This window comes from Narcine bancroftii, chromosome 4, assembly GCF_036971445.1.
Source record: "Narcine bancroftii isolate sNarBan1 chromosome 4, sNarBan1.hap1, whole genome shotgun sequence".
Lineage (NCBI taxonomy): Eukaryota > Metazoa > Chordata > Chondrichthyes > Torpediniformes > Narcinidae > Narcine > Narcine bancroftii.
The window spans coordinates 285,485,693-285,509,062 of record NC_091472.1 but is presented as its reverse complement, the minus strand read 5'-3'; the positions used below and the strand labels follow the sequence as shown (position 1 = coordinate 285,509,062).

General features: G+C 40.2%; 1 protein-coding gene across 13 annotated transcripts in view; it reads right to left on the bottom strand.

The window, feature by feature from the left end:
- Nucleotides 1–23,370, bottom strand: part of cfap221 (cilia and flagella associated protein 221) — a 151,880-nt gene that overhangs the window by 72,100 nt on the left and 56,410 nt on the right. For 11 of the 13 annotated variants that reach the window (XR_011356736.1, XM_069935257.1, XM_069935249.1 and 8 more), the window contains 6 exons: nucleotides 22,645–22,783; nucleotides 19,939–20,019; nucleotides 16,097–16,193; nucleotides 11,411–11,501; nucleotides 11,115–11,202; nucleotides 3,292–3,381 (listed from right to left, as the gene is read on the bottom strand). Coding sequence is in view for 12 of the 13 variants with exons in the window: in XM_069935257.1 (XP_069791358.1) it covers nucleotides 3,292–3,381; nucleotides 11,115–11,202; nucleotides 11,411–11,501; nucleotides 16,097–16,193; nucleotides 19,939–20,019; nucleotides 22,645–22,783 (586 nt within the window). In the remaining variant the exon portion in view is untranslated. The remainder of the gene's footprint in view (nucleotides 1–3,291; nucleotides 3,382–11,114; nucleotides 11,203–11,410; nucleotides 11,502–16,096; nucleotides 16,194–19,938; nucleotides 20,020–22,644; nucleotides 22,784–23,370) is intronic. The other 2 variants (XM_069935251.1, XM_069935255.1) reach the window with 1 other exon arrangement.

The following is a 23,370-nucleotide window of genomic DNA, read 5'->3' as shown; positions in this document are numbered from 1 at the left end:
CATCACCACCTGCATGCTCCCTCCAAGTCATACAACTATCCTGCCTTGGAAGTACAGGTATATTGCTATTTTGTTATTGTCACCTCACATTTCAGATTTATTGTCAGAGTACATACATGCTATCACATACAACTCTGAGATTCTTTTTTTCCTGAAGGCGTGGCAGAATTACCACTACTTGGGAGTGGAAAAATTAACTGCACACATCGTGAACATGTAAACAATCAAAAAAATTGTAAACAGATAAAAAATACAAACAAACTGACTGTACAATACAGTGAGAGCAAAGAAAATCAATGAAGTCCACAAGAACACTAAAATTAGTCTCTGATTGAGTTTGTTGTTGAGGAGTCTGATGGTAGAGGGATAGCAGCTGTTCCTGAACCTGGTGGAGTGAGTCTTGTGGCACTTACACCTCTTTCCTGATAGTAGCAATGAGAACTGAGTGTGTGCTGGGTGGTGTGGGTCTTTGATGATTGGTACTATCTTCCAACGGCAGCGTTCCCAGTAGATGTATTCAATAGTCGGGAATGTTATGTCTGTAACATCCTGAGCTGAGTCCACTAGCTTTTGGAGGGCTTTACACTCAGGGGTATTGTTGTTCCTGTACCAGACCGTGATGCAGCTGGACTTGGACTAAATCCTGGAACTCCTTACTCCATCAATAATGTGGGAGTTCCTTCTCTAGAAAAATTGTGCAGTTTAAAAATGTAGTTTGAAACTATCTTCCCTTAAGTAATTAGAAATGGGCAATAAATGGTAGTCTATCTAACAATGCCAACAGAAAGAACTCTAATGAGGCCCGAGGCTATGAAACTCAATTCAAAGCCATCCGGTGACGTCGGTTCAGTTATTTGACATCAGTACCATGGTCTTGTCACTTTAAAATGGCCACATATTTCAATTACATCTTATTTAAAAGGCTTCAAGCCTATGACAAGAAACAAAAGTAATTTCAGCAGGAATTTGAAATAGCAATAGAAAGGAAGATGTCATATGTGAAAATTCATTCATAGAATTAGATATTTGGACTGTAAAGCTTGTATGCCACAAGAAATAACAGATGAACTTTCAATAAAGATGTTAACAATATGTGCTTTGACATATAATTGATATCGCTAGAGACAGTTTGGTAATAAATCAAGAAACCTTTTCCAACAGGTTCACCTATATGTATATTGCCGGAAAGCATCACTAAATTGATATCCTGTTCTGAAGAGGACAAATGGAGTTTATTAGTCATCTTAAAGGAGAGCGACTACAGCCTATCATAATTGAGGGAAACAACTTTAATGGGAAAGACTGGGTGAATAACTCAAGGAATATTAGCATAACATGTTTAGCACTGATACTTCATGTTCATTCCATTGGCATAACAGAGTATAATAATCACATACCTATCTAACCAGTTGCAAGACCAAAACCACTCCCGAGATCATTCTTTTATAATGTTTAGAAAGAAGATATTAAAGAGTTCTATTCACATGTATTTTGATTTTAGGTCCTGAATGATATCTACTCTAATGGCAGCATTGGACAAGTAGCAGTCAGGTGCATTTTTAAGCATAATGTTGGAGTCTCAGAACATCAGTACAGGATCTTCCTTCCATCATAAGGGCAGAAGCATGGATGTTCATTGGTGATATATTGTATATCAGGTGGCACAAATCTTCATTTATCTCAGCAAGTAAACCAATTCAGGTTCATGTGAAGTAGACTTGGGCAAAATTCTGGCACACGCTGATAAAATCAAATATCTGGTGCCATGAAATGATGTCTCCAACAAAACCAACTGTTTTCACCTCACTTTCATTGCTATTGGAAGTGTAGACTACACTTACTTTGGAGGTGGTACAAAGAGATTCCCTAAGTTGATTCTGGAAACGAAGGGGTTAGTTTATGAGAAGAGATTGAGTAGCGTGGGATAAGACACACTGGAATTCAAAAGGATGAGAGTATTTTTTTTAAGAATCATAAAAAATTATGAAAGCAATGCATAAGACAGAAGCAGTGAAGTTGTTTCCACTGGCAAGAGACACAAGAACCAGGGAACATAGCATCAAGATTTGGGAAGTAGATTTAAAACACAGATAAAAAAAGAACTGTTATTTGTGAAATTCCTTGCTCCATAAAGGAATAGAGGCTTCCTCAATGAATGTATTTAAGACACAATTATATTTTTGAACAGGAGAATTGGGGGGTAAAAGCAATGGACAGGTATGTGGAGTTAAATCCATGGCTAGAAGTGAAACATGAAAGTCTGCAGATGCTGTGATTGTAGTAAAAACACAGAAAGGCTGGAGGAACTCAGCAGGTCTCATAGTGTCCATAGGAGGTAAAGATGTATAACCTACTCCTGCTCCTATTTCTTATGTTCATTGACTCTTGACCATCAACATCCTGAAAATCACCATTGACCAAAAGCTCAACTGGATCAGCTGCATAATTACTGTGGATAACAAGTCAAAGGCTGGGTATCTTAGAGCAAGTAACTCGTGTTCCGATGAGCCAAAGACTTTCTACCATTTACAAAGCGCAAGTCAGAAGTGACAACTGTCAAAAAGCAGTGCTTAATTGGTGTCCCGCCTATCTGCCTTAACATTTACTCCCTCAACCACCAGTACACAGAAACTGCAGTGCACTATTTTCAAATTACACAATGGTTAAATGGTCTATGACACTCTTCCAGCACTTTCAATAAACAAAAACTCTATGTAGATAAAGGGGCTTAGATGCATGGGAATCACAAGTTGCAGTTTCTCTTCCAAACATCATGCTGATTTGGAAGTACATAATTGTTTCTCCATCATTACTGAATTTAAGTCCTGGGGCTCTTAACTCAACAATACTGTGGGACAACCTGGACGAGAAGCATTACCAAGGTTCAAGGTTACAAAGGTCATTAGGATGCACTAAAAATGTTTCAAGAATGAGGTTTAAATGTAGTGAAATTACTAAATATAGCAATAGTCCCTTGGTATTGTCTTGTAGATGTTGATTTGATTTTAGAATCTACTTGTTGTTATAATTGATCTGTTAATTTTTGACTGTGCATTCAGAGAACCAACAATCTAATTTATATATTAGTTTAATACATTACCAAGAGTATTTGGGTATCAATATTTTGGCTGCAAAGGCTTTGTTATGTCATTTTAAAAATGTATTTAACAAGAAGTTTTGATAGATATATTTCTTATTCCTGAAAATGCTTTTTTATTTTGTTTGTTGGTAAAGAACTATTGTAGTCAAAAGTTATTCAAATATTATGTTAGCAAAGAAAACGTAACTAACCTGTCCAACAGAACGGAGGACACGGGTCAATGAAATCTTTGTTTCTTGCCTTTGACATTCCTTCTCAGGTACATGCACATACAGGTTCATCTATTAAGTAAAAACATCAATGCCGTTACGTAGACTGGACATCCACACTTTTAAGAAATATATTCACACTTCTGAATAATATTGAATAGTCATTGAACTGATCAAGACCAATAAGGCACGTCAAGTAAACTCATTTCCTAGGATATCATGCATGGAATAAAATAACAAACATTTTAAAAAAAACTCCTTTGTATATCACCCTCATTAAAATTACGCTAAATAGCCTTTAGCTTTCCTTACAATAGGTCATGAACATTAATCTTCCATTTAGAAAGATAACAAGATAGTTATGATATTGATAATGTCATTACTTCTCTTTCCCAGTGATATTTTCCAAGTCTTCTATAATAAAGATCATGAATTGCCTTTTGAGTTAGCTAATAAAAGAGAATTCTTTATTTTCAAATAAAATGAGTCTTCACATTGTTGTGTGTGGAGGATACGTGGCCTGTCTGGAAGGTGTGTCTTGCACGTGATCATGTGTCCTCCCCATCTGAAACTTATTCGTAAGTCATATCACCTGTCAGTGGACTCTGGCCACTAATTAATACACACCTTGCCATTGGCTAATTCAGATAATCTGGCATCCTTATTGGCTAAATGCAAAGATTACCGTTGTATTTAATAGGAGTGCACAGCACACTTGCTCTCTCTGCCTCATGGCCCAAGCTCCGCACACCACTCCATGCCAGGTCACTACAGTGGACATCGCTTGGAAGGGTCATGGAGAAGGTGTGCACTGCACTGAAGCTGGGCCGTAGTATTGTTATAGATCAAATTGCAATAGATCAACACTTACAGTAGAGCCGCACCTCCCAATGATTAGAGGTCCGGAAACGTGTGTATAACCCTGTGTATAGTGTGTAATAGAGCTAACCTCCCAATGATCAGGGGTCTGGGCATTTGTGTACAACCCCTACTTAAAGTGTGCAAATGTCTGCATCGCTTGTGTGAAGAAGTAATTGTGTACTGTTTAACATTCTCCCTTGTTTATTTCCCATTTCGATTTTACCACGCTCTTCTATTAATTGCATGCATTTTATTCCTGTTACGTTTTTCCCATGTTCTTTTATAAATTGTGCGCATTTGCTTTATTCCCATTACGATTTTCCCATGCAGTTCTATAAATTGTGTGTGTGTGTTAATAAAAGTTGCATGTGATTACCAACCTCTCTGTGAACCTGACACTCTTTCTCAACAAAACAATTGTTGCTGCAAGCAGGGTTCAAAGAGTTATGACTGGACATATTTGGAATCTTAATCATGTGGGACTGGAATATAGGCTTAACCACGTGGGATATTTTTTTACTAACTGTGTGTGTGGGTGTCCTGTCGGGTACATGGTTTATTGTGTCCCTGCTCGTTAATGTGGGCAACATGAGGCGACCCAAAGTAGGAAAGGGACCCTGGTATCAGAGTATAAAATCCTCAGGTGGACTGATGACTGTCAAGGGTACAGCCATTTGGTAGCGTGCCTGGATCAACAGGCTGAACCCTTACAGGCAGAAGATAGGGTTTCCTGAGGCCGGTGTTATATACAGTGGAAACTTGGGACTATTTTATGCTGGAGCATGAACACTACAAGACTGTAAGAGCTGCATCACACTTGAGTGGTGAGCATGCTCAGTGAGACACATTGTAAGAGCCTCATCACACTGAGTGGTGAGCATGCTCAGTGTGACAGTGTATTCATACAAGACCAGCAGCCTGAGATGTGAGTAAAGGTTTGTGCTGTAAACTTGCAAGCTTTTCTGAGTGTTTTTTAAGACGAGGACAACTGAGGGCATAACATGGTGGCAGTGGTGGGATTGACAGAAACCCATATCATATAGGAAAAAAAAAACTCCCTATAAACCAAAATAAACATGAAGAGGAGGAAACAAAGACAAAGCATGATTACCTGACGACCAGAACTGGAGAAGAAGATGGCCGCCACAGCAGCAGCAACATTACACCCAGTCATGGACGGGGAAGTCGACGACATCATAGAGGCTTTTAGAAAGTTCAAGCAGAAGTGCAACCTGGCATTCAAAAGTCTCCTCAAGGGAATCACACCAGAGGAAAAGGTTAGTTACATCCTTCTTTGGATGGGGGAGCGGAGGACTAGACCTGTTTAATAGCTGGGAGCTGACTGAAGAGGAAGTAAGTGACCCAGAAAGGATATTAGAAAAATTTTCCTCTCATCAGGAACCGAAATCCAACCATAGAATAAAGCGATACGAGTTCCAGAGATTAAAACAAGAGCCTGATGAGTCAGTAGATAATTTCCTCACAAGGCAAAAGAGCATTGCAGCAAAATGCAAGTTCAAAGAAATAGAGGAGAGAAGATCGACCAACTAATCTGGGGAAGCGCTCATCCTGAAGTGCAGAAAGCTCTCATAGGGAAAGAGAGTTTGAAACTAGCAGATGCTGTAGACGCAGCTAGGACCATCGAGGCCACTAGGAGGCAAATGCAATCCCTCTCCGTGCAGGCCAACATGCACCATAGAGATAGAAAGGTCAAAGCCATAAACCGCACACAGAGAAAGTCGCAGACATCCGAGAAGTGCAGGAGGTGTGGCAGAATACACCCCTTTAATGACCGCAAGAAATGCCCTGCATATCGTTTGAAGTGCAGGACCTGTGGGAAGGTCAATCATTGGGAAAAGATGTGTAGGTCTGACGTGAAAAGAGAAAGAAACCAAGAATACACATCAAGGGAAGTGACAACAGTGACTCTGACTCACTGACACTCAGCATCGAAACAATACTCCTTCATGAGATGTCCAAGAAAGGGAAGGGAGAAATAAAATGTATTGCACACTACAACTAAGTTAAAAGAAAAATCAAAAACAAACCAATAACATTCAACTTGAAAATAAAGTTGGATACTGGATCACAAAGCAACATCCTCCTGCTTAGACTGTACCACCAAATGTTCCCCAAGTACATAAAGAATGGGTACCCGGAGGAAGGCACATTAGCAGTCACAAATGTCATGCTCACAGCCTACGGTGGCCCCGTGATTAAACAACTAGGAAAAGTCCAAATAAAAGGCAAACACAAAGGAAAGAGCATCATATGCACATTCTTTGTGGTTGATGCCTAGGCCTGAATAGTTGTCAAAAATTACAGCTAATCTCTGTAAACAATGAGATCAGGGAGAAGAAAATGTCCAAGAGGATCAGTAGCGACACCCCACGTGAGCAACGGCCTCCGATCACAAATAAGGCCGAGCTCATGGACATGTACACTGAATGTTTTGATGGCACAGTTGGGTACTTTGGGAACTTTGAATACCACATTACTATAGACCCAAAATACAAACCAATAATCCATGCTCCACAGAAGGTGTCAATAGAGCTGAAACAAAAGCTAAAGCAGGAGCTGGAAGAAATGGAAGAAAAACGAGTAATAGCAAAAGTAGTTGAGCCAACTGACTGGGTAAGTTCTATAGTAGTAAAAGAAAAACCAAATGGCCGCCTAAGAATATGTCTGGACCCCAAAGACCTAAACCAAGCAATCTAAAGAGGGCACTATCCAATACCAATGCTGGAAGACATCACTTTTGAACTCGTGGGATCCAAAATCTTCAGTAGCCTAGATGCCAAGAATGGGTACTGCAATGTGAAGTTGGATGAAGAATCGACACTGCTAACAACTTTCAATACTCCATGCGGCTGGTACAAGTTCCTATGCCTACCTTTTGGCCTAAAGGTGAGCCAAGACGTCTTCCAGCAAAAGATAGATGAGACCTACAGGGGATGGGATGCAAGGGCGCTGTCGGTATCACAGATGACATCCAGATTTTTGGCAGAGATGGGAAAACCCACAATCTCCACCTACATGAGTCCATGAAAAGAACAAGAGGGGCCAGCATCAAACTCAATGCAGACAAATGCATCATTAAGGTGGAGGAGTGCCAATTCTTCAGAATGGTATACACACCTGAAGGGGTCAGGCCTTGCCCAGAGAAGGTAATAACCATTGCTGAAATGGAACAACCAAAGGACAAAAAGGAACTAAGAAGCTTCCTTGGCCTGGTCCAATATATGAGTTCCTTCACCCCACCCCACACATGTCAGATCACACAGCCAACCTCAGAGAGTTGCTGAAAGAGGATGTGGAGTCCCCATTGCATCAGCGAGATTTTGACAAGCTTAAGGAAGTGTTCTGCAGAGAAGTAGAACTGAGCTATTATGACAGAAAAAAACCTGTCACATTACAAGTAGATGCTTCCATCAGAGGCCTCGGGGCAGCATTGGTGCAGGAAGGAAAACTGATAGCCTTTGCCTCAAAAGCCCTGACAACAGCAGAAATCCAATATGCTAATATTGAAAGGGAGCTATTGGCAGTCATATATGGATGGGAAAAATTCTACAAATTCCTCTATGGGAGGCAGTTTATGGTAGAGAATGATCATCGCCCGCTGGAACACATCCAGAAAAAGAACCTAAGCAAGGCACCAGCCAGACTACAGAGGCCACTCTCTGGCTCCAATGTTATGACTTTACCTTGAAGTCCAGGCCAGGGAAGGAAATGGTGCTCGCTGATGATTTGTCACATCTTTCCCCAAATGAAAACTACAAAATTAAAGACATGGAGATCAAGGTCCATCACCTCGTCAGGGTAACCAATAACAAACTAAACCTGATTAAAGAAGAAACCACAAAGGATGAAGAGCTGCAGCTGCTCTCCCAACAGATAATCCAGGGATGGCCAGAAAGGATAAAACAGGTACAGCCTACAATACGTCAGTATTGGTCTATCAGGGACGACATATCCCTGGAGAACGGTGTACTGCTGGCAGGGTCTCGGCTGATAATAGCAGAGACAACGAAAAAAGAAATTCTCCAGAAAATACACCAAGGCCACATGGGAATGGAGAAATGCAAAGTCAGCAGTTTACTCGATAGGCATGTATAAGGACATCAAAAACATGGTGGCTACATGTCCAGCATGCCAGAAATACAGAAATACACAACAAAAAGAAGAGATGGTACCCGCGGAAATACCCACCAGGCCATGGCACACAGTGGGGGCAGACCTGTTCATAGGAAACCAAGAATGGTATCTGATTGTGTTCTGCTACTACTCCAAATTCCCCTTCATCAGGAAAGTGAAGGACCTGAAAGCATCGACCATCACTGCTACAGCACGTGTGCTCTTCACAGAATGGGGGATACCCGAACAAGTGATATGTGACAATGGGACCCTATTCACATCGCGTGAATTCAGAGAAATAGCTACAGAATATGGGTTCACCTTCATTACTTCATCACCACATTACCCCAAAGGCCATGGATTCATTGAGAGGCATGTACAGACAATTAAACACACTCTCATGAAGTGTAGAGAGACAAAGGAAGATCCCTATCTTACCCTTCTGTCACTGCAAGCCACACCTTTGAGGGCCAACATAGAATCCCTGTCAGAGCTTCTGAATGGCAGAAAGTACAAGACAACCCTGCCAAGCAAAATCCATCCAGCAGATGACCAAGAGGAAACAAGAAGAAAGTTGAATAATGTACAAGAGGAAAATCGACATTACAATAAACATGCACAAACACGACCAGAACTCTTCCAAGGACAGCATGTGCATGTTCAAGAGCCAGAGACAAAAACCTGCAGTCCAGCAAAGATTGTTAGAGAAACTGAGACGCCAAGGTCATACATCATTGAGACACAATCTGGTAGGCCGCTGAGACAAAACAAAATCCACATTTGCCCAACCCCAGATCTGACACGGAAAGCACCAGAAGCACCAGCAGCTTCTAATAATCCAGAAACTTCTGAAGGAATGCGAGTAGAAACCCCAACCAACAACACCGTAACAACTGAACAACAAGCAACAGAAGAACGAGGCAAACAACACCACCATCCACAACCATATTAACACCACTAAAGCAAACAGACACAACAAGGTCTGCAAGGTGGAGAAGCAACATCCTACCACCAGTGCGATTCTGCTGAGAAGAATATAGAACTACAATTGTATAATTTGAATATTTAATTCTTAATGGCAAGTGCAAGTAAAGAAGCAGTAAGAAATTTAAATCTTAATAAATCTTTTAATTTTTAGACTTTTTTTTAAAGGAGGCATATTATATACAGTGGAAACTTGGGACTATTTTATGTTGGAGCATGAACACCTCAAGACTGTAAGAGCCGCATCACACTTGAGTGGTGAGCATGCTCAGTGAGACACATTGTAAGAGCCTCATCACACTGAGTGGTGAGTATTCATACATGACCAGCAGTCTGAGATGGAGTAAAAGTTTGTGCTGTAAACTTACAAGCTTCTCTGAGTGTTTATTAAGACCTCCAATGGTACAACTGAGGACATAACAGCCGGCAAAAGTTGTGGGGCAGCCCTTTAGTTACTGATATCCCTACTCAGGCACCAGTGGGATATCACAGCCAAGTTAAGTGGTCAGGGAGTCCAGAAAGATAGGGAGATAGAATCCCTGCAACAGGATATTGGGAACTGCAAGAGGCAGTGCAGACTGCCCAAGGGCAAGCGACCAACTTAAATTTTAAAATCATGGAGGCCATTACCCACACTGATTAAAACACAGCAGCTGCAGGCAGCTCTCTGGCCTGGCACACAGCTTGACTTAGGAAAGGTCCGAACCATTGTCCAGCAGGGGATGGGTATGCGTAGATAGATGATCATAGCCCTGAAGAAGCTGAGTCCCACGACACATTTCCTCCTGTGTGCCTGAGTCTTTACCAGCCCGACCAATGAACATTCATTCCCAGGTCTGCCATGAGGGCATCCTGCCTACTCTCCAAAATGGGGAGGTAGCCCCCATTGTCCAGCAGGGAGAGGGGATTGACACGTTTGGGGAATGGGTATGTGTCGATGAATAATAATAACTCTGAGGAAACTGAGTCCACATTTCCGCCCCCCCGCCCCGTGTGCTCGAGCCCGACCACGTGGTCCCAGGTCTGTCACGAGGATGCCCCGCTAACTCTCCAAAACAGGGAGACCTTGGGAGGGCTAATAGGTGGACATTTTGAGATAGTGGAGCCCCAGGATTACTCTTATAAGGGGCTAGCTGGGTGAGGAGACTGATACCACCAACAGCCAGCCGAACACTTGTACAAAAATATGTCTTTATTTCATTAGTTATCCTTAATCATGATTTTAAACTCTCTAATCTTACCATGATTTCTCAAAGAAAATGCTTATTTCCTGTATCCTTATCAAAATGTTTTAAACTTTTAAACACTAACCTTTCTTGAAAATGAGGTTTACCATTTCAGACATAATTTGATGAATTTATACCACATACTCTCTACATCTTTATGTCCTTCATTTACTATTTTCTCTATAGTCAAGTGGAGGAATTGTTATATCTTAAACTGGGGAATTAATGGCCCTAATTTTAAAAGCAAATATTATTCGTTGTTTATACTGCTTCATCCAATCATATTTGAAGTTTCAGGACATTTGATTTCCTGAATTTCTCTGATGAGAATATCCTTTCAATGTTCTATTGAGTTTACAGTTCCATTTCCTGATATTTACTCACAAAATAATTGATCATATTTACTTCAACAATGAGCAAAAATGTGCTCTTTGCAGCAGCGGTGTAAAACATGTTGAGATGACTGAATAATTAGGGTAATGGTCTTGTGCTATTTTACAATAGTTCCACATTTTCCTTCCATCTTTTGTGAATAAAAGCTGTTTAGCATCATGTTCAAGCAGCTACTGTTAAATTTATATTTACAAAATTATTTCAAACCTTGTATTCTTCATTTGCTTGTTGTCTACTTTCCAGAATCAACTGTTTAGTCTTAGGAGAAATTGCATCTCGACCAAGGTGTGACTGCCTGAAAGATGATACAAAAATGGTATATATGATCTCTAGAGAAACTGTAAATTTTTTAAAAACCTGAAAATTGTAGTGAATATATAAATACTTCAACTATCAGAAAGTATTGTAGGACCAATACATTGAAATTAAAAAAGAAAAAAAAATTAGAAAACTGATTATATTTCAAGCAAATTGGTACAGTTCTTATTTTATCTTTCACTTACCATTGTAATTGGTTAGCTTGCTCCAGCATAACATTATTGTTGACCTTTTGATTAAACATTGCTTCCTTTGCCTGTCTGCCTTGTGATGCTCCTTGAAAAAGATTGCAAATGTTAAAAAAATGATAAAAATAACACCCTATTACAAAATTTACTATTCGTTTTAAATTCTAAGATTTATTTCACAGGATATAACTTTGAACTATTAATAGCATTTACAAAAATGCAAAGAATCTTTCACAATCCCAGAGTTATCAGCCAAATAACATTAGCTCAGGTCTTGTGATTCTTTACTGAGGTTAGGTAAAATAGGAGGATTAACACCTTTTGCAATCTTTTAATGATATAAGAAATCTAAATCTATCTCAGAAATAGAGAAATTTTTGCACACCCATTGTATCATATCTTTTGTTCATATCATTAAGAAGGATGAAGGGAGAGAGAGCACACAAATAATGAAAGGAGGGAAAGAAAGCACAGAAAAGAGATGGAATGTAGTCACGGGGACAGTAGTTTGCTTCCTCCATCCCATGATCATTGTTTGAAGAGGGTGCGCAAAATCTTTGAGGACCTCTACCACCCTGCAAACAGCATCTTTCAACTGCTCTCATCGGGAAAGAGGTACAGGAGTATCAGAGCCAGAATTACCATGCTGGTAAATCATAGAACATTACACCAAAGAATCAGGCCCCTTAGGCCCTAGTTTGTACCAAACCATTTTTTTTTCCTAGTCCCACACACCTGCACCCAGTTCATAGCACTTTATACCTCTCCCATCTATGTACCTGCCAAATTCTTCTTAAAAATGGACCCACATTCACCACTTCAGCTGGCAGCTCATTTAAAACTTCCACCACCCTCTATGTGAAGAAGTTTCCCCTCATGTTTCCCTTAAACTTTTCCCCTTTCACTCTTAACCCATGTCCTCTAGGTTGTATCTCACCTACCCTCAGTGGAAAAAGCCTATCTGCATTTACTCTGTCCACCCCTCCCCCCTCATAATTTTAAATACCTCTATCAAATCTCTCCTCATTCTTCTATTCTCCAGGGAACAAAATTCTAACTTGTTTAACCTTTCCCTGTAACTCAGTCCCTGAAGTTCAGGCAACATCCTAGTAAATCTTCTCTGAACTCTTTCTATTTTATTGATATATTTCCTGTAGTTAGACCAGAACTGCACACAATACTCCAAATTTGGCCTCACCAATGTCTTATACAACTTTACCATAACATCCCAGCTCCTATACTAAATACTTTGATTTTTGAAGGCCAAAATGCCAAAAGCTCTCTTTACAATGCTATCCACCTGTGATGCCATTTTCAGAAAATTATATATCTGTATTCCAAAATCCCTTGTTTCTACCACTCTCCTCAGTGCCCTATCATTTACCATGTATATCCTTTTTTTATTTGTCCTTCTTCCCTACAGTATCTCTCCGAGCCAGGGAAGATCCAAAGACCAATGCCATCAGCCCAGAAAGTTCTTCCCTAGCTTCCTGTCATAACCTGGGATATATCTCATCTGGTGCTGGGGACTTATCAGTCAGAATGTTTTTAAGAAGATCCAGCACTTTCTCTTTCTTAACATCAACATTCTTCAGCACACTAGGATGTTCTATATTGATCTCATATTGACCAAGATCCCTCTCTCTGATGAAAACTGAAGCAAAGTATTCATTGAAAACCTCCCCTTCCTCCTCTGGCTCCAGCCTCGTTCCCCCTTTATCCTTAAACAGCCCAACTTCACTCTTGTCCTCCTTCTCTTCTTGATTGATCCTAATTCACTTCCATTCAAATCATGAGGTAAAGACAAGTAACACTTCCTATTAATGGGGCTAGGATTCCTTGGAAGGTATGACACCCAAGAATGGGGCACTTTAGAATCATAGAATCAGATAGCATGGAAATGGTTCTATGACCCATCAACCCCTCATTGATCATCAATCAGATAATAAAGGTTTTTATAACTATATAGGAACATAGGAAGTAGGAACAGGAGTAGGCCAAAAATGGCCCATCGAGCCTGCTCCGCCATTCAATACGATCATGGCTGATCTAATTTATGACCTAACTCCACCTACCTGCCTTCTTTCCATATCCCCTAATTCCTCTATCATGTAAAAGTGAAAAATGGTAGCTTGAGTCAATATAGGTCCCTTGGAATTAATATTGGGCCTTGTGGAAATGGCTGAGGCTTTGAACACTCATTTTGAGTTGGTCTTCACAGTTTAAGACACATCTAACATGCCAAAGAGATGTGAAGATAACAGCTATCATTAAAGAGGTAGTACTGAATAAACTAGTGGGACTAAATGTAGATAGGGCTCCTGGTCCTGATGGAATACATCCCAGGGTACTGAAAGAAATTGCAGAAGGTATGATAGAGAGGTTTGAGTTACCAAAATTCTCTGGACTCTGGGCAGGTCCTGACAGTTTGGAAGACATGGAATATCACACCACTGTTTCAAAAAAAGACGCAGGCAAAAGGCAGTTAGCTGAATGACTGCTTGAAGCTAATATTAATGAAGAAATAGCAAGACATCTGGATAGAAATTATTTCATCAGAAATAATTTCATCAGAAGTTGCATGGATTCAGGCAAGGCAGGTTGTATTTGACAAATTTACTGGAGTTCTTTGAGGATAGAATGAATGCAGTGGATAGAGGGGAACAGGTTGAATGTTATATACAGTAAAATCCCCATTATCTGGAATTCAGTCAAATGGAAACTTAAACAACAAGCAAAACAAAAAAAAGGAAGTAAATAAATATATAAAATTTCAAATAAATGAGACTGGGCAGATGGACCTCATGGGGAAGTGCTGAGTCTTTGCTGGATATCCGTAGGTTTGCCCCCCCCCCCCCCCCCCCCAAAACTAGCAATGCCTTTCAATTGGCTAGGCACAGGTTGGCCCTGCTGAACTAGCAATGCCCCTCAATGCACATGTATTCTTTTCACTATTGCCACTTGCCTGGTGGTGAGCTGGATTGTCAGCACGAGGAAGGTATGCCAAGGGCCTGGTTTGGACACTTATGTGGAGGTGAGCCAGGTTGTCAGCACAGGGAAGGTGCATTGAGGGCATGACCAGGACACTTGCATGGAAGTGACCTGAGTTGTCAGTGCAAGGAAGACGGTAAAGTTTCAATAAAAATGCTTTGGAATGAAATAATTGCACACAGGATGAAGAGCTAGCTGATGCTGCTCGCTAGTGGGGCAACTCTCCCAAAGTGTCTGCCTTTCCCTATCTAGTAAGAGTCTTTATTGTTATTAGTATTAGGTATATTAGTAAGGTATTATCTGTAAACATGGTGGAGGAGGGCTAATTAGCGGTGACACAGTTAGCAAAATGGCTAGCACAACATTGTTACAGCACCAACAACTGGGGTTTGAATTTAAACTTTGTAAGTTACGGGAATGTGAAATATGGATTGTGGAGAAACACGTGGCCTCCTTGCCTGTCTGGAATATTGTGGATTACAGACAGTCACATGTCCAACTGTATGAAATGTATTCGGAAGTCACATCACCTGTCAATCAAGATTGGACTCCGGCCACCCATTAGTGCACACCTTGCCGTTGGCTCATTTAAATTACCTAGGGTCATTACTGGCCAGATGCCCAGATCAGAATTGTATCCATCAATGCATAGCACATTCTCTTGCTCTGCCTCGTCGTTCAAGTCCTGGATATTGCTCCATGCCAGGTCGCTACTGTAGACATCTTTGGAAGTGCCGTGGGTAAAGTGTGCACAATACTTATATATTTAAGCTGAGCCAAAGTATTGTGATAGATCAGTGCTTGCAGAGAGCCGCACCCCTATTGGTACAAGGAACCGGGAGTGTGCATGAAAGTTCCTGTCAGTAGAGTGTGAGCATATAAAGTATAAATGGCCACTGGTCTCAGAGTCCAACCTGGGTCCAATGTGAATGTCTATACAGTTGTTACCAACCAATTTTCCCTTGCAACCGCTGCAACCGTGTCTGCCTGTCCCGCATCGGCCTTGTCAGCCACAAATAAGCCTGCAGCTGACGTGGACATTACCCCTCCATTAATCTTCATCCGCGAAGCCAAGCCATAGAGAATTGAGTATCATTTGATGTTCTCCTGTTTGTCTCCTGTGTGTTCATTAAAGTTACCTGTGATTGTAAAACTTGTGTCCACACTTGTCTCTCTGTGAACCCACTGAACCTGATACCCATCCAAACACAACAGGAAATTACCTGATTAAAGTGAACTTTACATAATTAAAGACTACAATACTCATTTTTTTCCAAATTACTTTACATTTTGCACTGACTTTTGTTTTTTTTAAATAGTGTAAGCTTAATCCAGGTGCATTAATCAGGCATTGGAAGAGTGAACTCAGTCAAATGGAAAATTTGCATGTCTAACATCCACAGACTCTGTAGGTTCTAGATAAATGGGATTTTACTGTAATTTGGATTGTAAGAAGGCACTTGATAAGGTGCTGCATCATTAACTTGTGCACAAATGCATTGCACCAAAATATTATGGATATATAATCAATTAAATTAGTATGAACCCAATTCTGTTTAGATTAATCCAAAGCTATTTATACCTCCTGTTACATACAATTATTGGATGTTACACAAAACCAAATAAATACATTTATTTCTACTTAAGCAAGGAAAGTACAGTAATAAATAATCATTTATCTGATTAAATTACCCTCTCGCAGATCTTTAATTCGTAGTTTGCCAGGTTTCTGGTTTAATATAAGGGCTACAGCATGTGGACTGGACAAATCAGCTGGAAACTTTATGTCCTGGTTAAAAAAAAACAAATTGATCTTTTAACAATTTTATGCAATTTATTATCAATTTTCCACAAGGGATTATTTTGTAATTAAATAACTCATAGTGAAAACATTGTTCCCTGGTTCTCCTCTCCGGATTACAGAAAAAAAAACTATACCACACTATTCCTTTATTACTGATTCATTAAGATTAGTCCTTCCCCTACTCATATATTTTCTCTATACAAAAAAAATATTTATTTCATTCTTGCTTCATAACAGTGGTCCAGTAACATTGACTAAATGTTATACTGTACTAATAAGTGGAGAACAACCTTCACCAAAAATTGATTGCAAAAGAGGAGACCATCAAACAGTTCTGCATAGTTAGAGGCCTTTTAGCCTACCATGTCTGCACCAACCATGATACCAATCTTATCATAACAGCTTGCACTTAGTCCATATCCCTCCATTCTCTGTTTATTCATGTAAAGGTGATCTCTAAGTTATGTTGGGGGCGGGGGTTTGCACTACTAGAAAACAGGACATATTGTAGCAGGATGCTACAGTTATATTGGGCTGCAGCTCTTCCTTTTATAGGCAGCCGGCTGTATCAGCACCAGAGTACGGCTTGAGCGGAGCTGGTTGCCGATTGACTGTCCCGGATGCGCGGGCCCAGATTGGACTCCCTGCAACCTGCTGGTAGTAACTGGTCAATTCGACCGCTATTCCTGCGGCCTATGGGAGCGGGTGTCTCATCCCATGTGCTGCTTGCTCGATCTCTGTTTCCTGTGTCGGCCCGCAGAGCAGGCCAGAGGCTGCTACAATATCATGATTTTTCTAACACAAAGCTGATTATTTGTATGTTCATCGAGAAAATGTGGGTTAATTTGTTTACATTTTTCCACATATATTTTGTAAGAGTAAATTTTATTCCATATCTCACATTTTTGTGAGGTACTCATTTGTGAATTCTTTCAAGATGAATTTCCATAACCCAAACAAAAGTCACCTATATCTGTCCAAATGCTTCTTAATGTTGCTATTGTATGTATTTCTACCTCCCCTGGCAGAATGTTCCAGGCACGTTACATAGACCTGTTGAGTCAAGTCAAGTTTATTGTCATCCAATTGCACAAGTACTATCCAACAAAATAGCATTCTCCGGTCCTCCATGCAAAACACGCAGACACACAACTAGACATAATGCACATTCAGATAAACAATGTAGATGCAGGATAAGTATTCATATATGCAATAAATAAATATTGTTTCATGAATAGGTATGTGGAACTAAGAAAAATAGAGGGTAATTCAGGAGGGAAATTCTTAGCAGCTTAAAGTAAGTTATTAGGAAGGTCCAACCCTGAGGGTCATAGGGCTTGTACAGTACGATGCTGTAGATTTCTATGCTCTATTTCCGATGTTCCACACTCTGTAAAAAAAAAAAAGAACAAATTCCTTTAAACTTACCCCCTTCCATGCTCTCCAGTATTCAACATTTTCACCCTCAGTGAAAACACAATGCTGGAGAAATTCAGCAGGTCAAACTGTGTCCTTTACACAGCAAAGATGAAAAATACATAACCAATGTTTCGGGCTTGAGTGCTTCATCAGGTATGGGAAAATGCCAGCAGGCATTGAAATAAAAGGGTAAGTGGGAGTATGATGCAGAACTGAAACGGTTGGCCACTGGGAAGTGTCTGTCACTGGTGCGGACAAAGTGAACGCGCGTAGCAAAGTGATCTCCCAGTCTGCGCCCAGTCTCTCTGATGTAGAAAAGGCTACAAAACTCCAGTTTCTGATAATCTGCTCTCCTTTCCCCTCCCTTCCCTTCCCACTGTAATTCTCCACCCAGCCATCCCTCCTCCTCTTGCTTGCTTCTGAGCGCTCCTTCCCTTCTCCACCTATTATCTCCTGCCTTTGCAACCCTGCCTCGCCCCCCCCCCTTACTTTTTTATTTAGACGCCTGCTGACATTTTCCCTTTCTTGATGAAGGGCTCAAGCTCAAAATGTCAGTTATGTATTTTTATTTTTGCTATATTAAGTACACTATTTGATCTGCCAAGTTTCCCCAGCGTCGTGTTTTTACTTCAACCACGGAGTCTGCAGACTTTCGTGTTTTACTATTATCCACCCGATGAATGCCTTTCATAATTTTACATACTTCTAATCTTCAGCCTCTGATGCTTCAGAGAAAACAATCCAAGTTTATCCAACCTCTCCTTACAGCTAATACATTCTAATCCTGGCAATATTCCGATGAGCAATCAGGCATCATCCATGGAGAGAAATACTTCAAGTTACAAAATTGTTTTGCATCCTCTTCAGAGCCTCCACAACCTTCCCCTGGCATCCAGAACTGCACACAGCCTTCCAAAAGAAAACTTTATACAGATCCAACATGGCCTTCCAACTTTTACACTCAATGCCTAGACTAATCAAGGCAAATAATTAGTACACCTTGTCACCCTATTCTCCTGTGCTGTCAATTTCAAGGAGCTATGGATTTGCACGCCAAGATCCCGCTGTACATCAATACCGTATTGACAATCCTCTGATGTTTATGAAACATGTAAACATATTTTGTGATTTAGCTACTCAGTTTAGCAGTCAAATTTATGCCTTTTTGTTCAAAAATAGACGGCAATACTTTTTTTACAGTTTTGTTTGCAATATATAAATTGGTTGGTGCAGGAGTTTTACTGAAGATATGTTGATAAATGGATTTATTAAAAAAAAACTGCATAAACATTGCATGAGTTTTGTCTGAAAATATACGGGGAACTTCATGAGACTGAGTTGATCAAATAAGCAAAAGAATGGCAGAAGAAATTTAACCTGGGCAAGAGCAATGTATTGCATTTTTGTAAGTTAAACCAGGGCAGGACTTGCATGATAAATGGTAAATGTTGTTGAACAGGATCTATGAATAAAGGCACATAGTCAATAAAAACAGCAACACAGGTCAGGCAGGGTGGAGCAGAAAGTGGTGGACAGGGTGGAGCAGAAAGTGGTGGACAGGGTGGAGCAGAAAGTGCTTGACACACTTGCCTTCACCGCTCAGCACATTAAGTACAGGAGTTGAGATGTCATATTACAGCTGCATTAGTCACTGGTGAAACTAAGCTTGGAGGTTCTGGTCACTCAGCCATTAAACTGGAAGAGATGCAGAAAGGATTCACAATGGTACTGGGCTTGAGTTATAAGGAAAGACTGGATAGGCTGTGATTTTTTTTCTCTGGACATACGAGGTTGAGAGTTGACCTTAGATATGGTGAATGGTCACAATCTTTTTCTAGAGTACAGAGTCTAACGAGAGGGCAGAGATTTCAGGTGAGGGGGGAATAATTTAAAAGGGACCTTAGGGGTTACATTTTCACACTGAGTGTGGCAGGTATGTGGAATGAGCTGTCAGAAGAAACAGTGAATGTCATTACAATTACAATGTTTATAAGATCGAAATAAATATAGACCAAACACAGGCAAAAGGGACAATATTAGGTAGACAACTTGGTCAGCATGGATGGATTATGCTGAAGGGCTGGTTTCCATAGTGGACAATATTAGGTAGACAACTTGGTCAGCATGGATGGGTAATGCTGAAGGACTGGTTTCCATACTATAGAGCAGAATACATCAACTACATGGAAACCCCTGATATCTGGCACCTCTGAGGATTGATAGATGCTGGATGCTGGTTGCTTGAGATTGCATGTTGTGTGTTGGTGAACTAAGAGTGAGGTGTGCCAATTTTAAACTTATGTATTTTTACCTGTTTATTTTCTGGTACATTTTTGCCAGTTGCTTGAGGCTGCTGGTTGCTTGAATTCTGGATAACAGAGGTTTTACTATACTAAGAAGAAATGGAGGGACAAAAAAAAGGAATTACTGACCTCCATAAATAATGCAGTTATAGTTTCAAATGAGGAAATATAACAAAATTTCATTGATTCTTGGGAAAGTAGGTTAATTTTATCAAAGTTAAGAGGAGTCCAAACTGTTCAGTTGAGAAGAATTAGAAATGTTCTCACTGAAAAATACAAGATTTTAACAAGTTTTGACAGTTTAGATGCTTGAATATTTATCTGGCTGAGAATGAAGGCTGCATAGTCTCAAAAGAAAACATTGGGGATTCAGAACTCAGATGAGATAATTTTTTTAGACTAGAAAGCAGGAGTCTTTGAAAATGTCTATGCAATAGACAATAGATTGATAAATATTTGGATACAAAGAGAACCAAGGGATATGGCATCCAAACCATGCAGAAAAGTGGTTCTGTGGTTTAAAACAGAATAATTACCTTATTAAATGGTACATCAGGATAGCTGGGGAAAGTCTACTCCTGTTTCTATATTTTATTTTATGCTGTTGACTGTGTCACTCAACCTCTCCTGGTCTCCACCCTTTCAAACAGCTTCCCATTTGTTATTGTTTCCATCTCTTTCCTTGCAATGTTGTTTTAATTTCTAACTTTTTCCAGTTCTAAATGGTTTTGTTTGCATCAGCATTCACTCAGGAAACTCAGAGTTCACTCAGAGTTGAGGGAAGTAAGGAAAACAAGCATGGAACCTATACAGATTAAAGAGGAGGAGGTGTTTGCTGTCTTAAAGCAATTAAGGGTGGCTAAATCCCCAGAACTTACTTTTTTAAAATGTTTTCAATACAGTAGCATCCTTCCTTAAATAAGGAGACCAATCCAATATGTTTCCTATTATCTGAAAACAACTTTAACAAAATTCTCAGTTATCCAAGAAAGTTTTCAATGGTGACATGACCTCAGAAGTTGAATTTTTTTTTAACCTGCCATGCTCAAGTAGGACTCATACACGTTGTTAGTGCCATATAGTTGCTTGAATGCTAAGAGAATGTTGTGATGTATGATTCGTTCAAGCAAATCCGTACTAAAGTTGAGTTTTCCAAAGTTTATTAAATGACATTAAACATTGTTAATGTTGGCAGAAAATGCTGGAAGATTCTCTACCCATCCATTCTGCAGAACAAAATTAAACTCTTAACTCCCAAGCAAGCAGAGAAAACTAGTTATGACCCTGAAGCAAAGATGTTGCTCGGAGACACCATAAATTGTTAAACAAAAAGCCACAGACAATTGGCGAGCATGAAACACATTTTAACCCCTACAATACCGGCCCTAATTATTATGTTTAAAAATATTAATTACCATTATAAAGAAAAATCAAACAGTACATAGTAGTATAAGATCCAAAAAAAAAGTCAGGTATCAAAACTTTCTGCCTCTTGTAAAAGACCGAATTTGGTAATTGATCTGTTCAGAAATCAAGGTTTGGTCTTGATCTGAACCAGACATCATGAATAATATCAACAATCTTCCCAATCAACCAGGAATTTCGAAGAGATGAATCGTCCTTGATGATCACGACATCCCAGGCATGAAATTGCACCTGATCATAGACCATTTCTGTCACTCTTACAACAGGGGAAGATATTCTTTCTCCCATCTTTTAAAGAACAAACTGAATATAAATTGCACTTGCTTCCACCTGCAGCGAGCTTAGCTGTCTTCCTTTTGAAACTGCCCTGGAGGCATTGAAGGCTTAGTATTAAGGAGTAAAAGGTACCTTGGGTTAAGTGCTTCAATGACTGCAGTGATGACAACAGGTTCTTTACAGAATCTAGTTAATGCACTAGTCAAGTCTGGACCTTGTAAGAGCTGAGAATTTAGTGAAACTCCCCCAAAGGTTGTTCCACAGTCAAACACCACTAGAAGTTTTCTTTTGTGGATGCAAAATCCCAGGGTGTGGTAAGTACCATTGTTTGCCATCACGTTACAAGATATCATCTGGTACTTTTTCTGCATTACTTTTAAATATCATCAGACATGCAGTTGGTGTAATCTGAATGAAAGGAGGAATCTTTTTTGAATCTTCTCTTTAAATTCAGTGTACATTGTTCGACAATTCTATTATCAGGCACGCATATTTCCCTTTTGGCCTGCCACTCCAGCCCCGTAGTCCCGAGCTGGCCACCCCAGTCCTGTAGTCTCGCGCCGGCCGCCTCAGCCCCGTAGTCCTGCACCAGGGGGCTGTCAGGTACAGAGAGTTGAGGCACCAGCTGTCATCATCCCACCCCCTGCTAGGCACCTGAAAGCTGCTAGCCGCTTCCTTGCTGCTTTCAGGTGCCTTGGGGAGTGCTCAGAATATACCTCCCCAAGGTGGGTTGAGAAAGTGCTCCTCGGGGATGGGTTTTCCGCTTTCAGGTGGCCTCCCAACGTTCTCCTCTCTCTCTCTCCCCCGACATCCTGAATGGCTTGCATAGGCTTGAGGGGCTGAATAGCTTGCACAGGCATGAGGGGCTGAATGGCCTGTACATGCTCCTAGTTAATTTGTCCTTATGACCTATTTCCAAAATAGGTTTTTATATTTGCATTTGTCGTTTGTCATGATCTTGAAATTTATCATTAAAACACACAAATTGACATATATTTTCTGAAATAATTTACCTTTAATTTTCCAGAGGTATGATCCAATGCATTTTTCTGATGTCTCTTTTTTCTTGAAATGTGTATTGGTGAAATACTCTGAGGATCCAATAATTTTTTTGTGATGGTGTCTTTAATTTCTTTATATTCTGCTTGAGGCCTGAGATACATTAAGTAAATTAAATGAAATATTAATTTCCAATATTTAAAGTGGTATAATTTAAAATAGGGGATTCTGACAGATCACAAGATTAAAAAAGACTTTTTTTTTCTGCACAGCATATTTATATTCTCTGTCCAACGTAAGCTTACATCTAGAACAAGGGTGGCCAACCTTTTAATTTCAATGTACAGCACAGTAACAGGCCATTTTGGCCCACGAGTATGTACTGGGGGAGTAAGTTAGTTGGGCAGCACGGACTCCTGGGCTGAAATGGCCTGTTACTATACTGTAGGCCTAAATTAAAAATTAAAAGGTTGGCCACCCCTGATCTAGAACCCATTACATATTGAACTCTCAATCTTTGTTATTTGATGTCACATTATGTTTTTTGAGAGAGTCTGCAAAGAGTAGTTCATGGACAAGTTGCTCCTGTGTCTTGGTGTGAGCTTGCAGGCGCCTCAGATTGAAGAGACTGCCATCCGTGCGGTACCGGATGTAAACAGCGTCTTCATTGTTGAGGTCTTTCATGGCTTGTTTCAGCATCATGCTGAAGAAGATTGAAAAGAGGGTTGGTGTGAGAACGC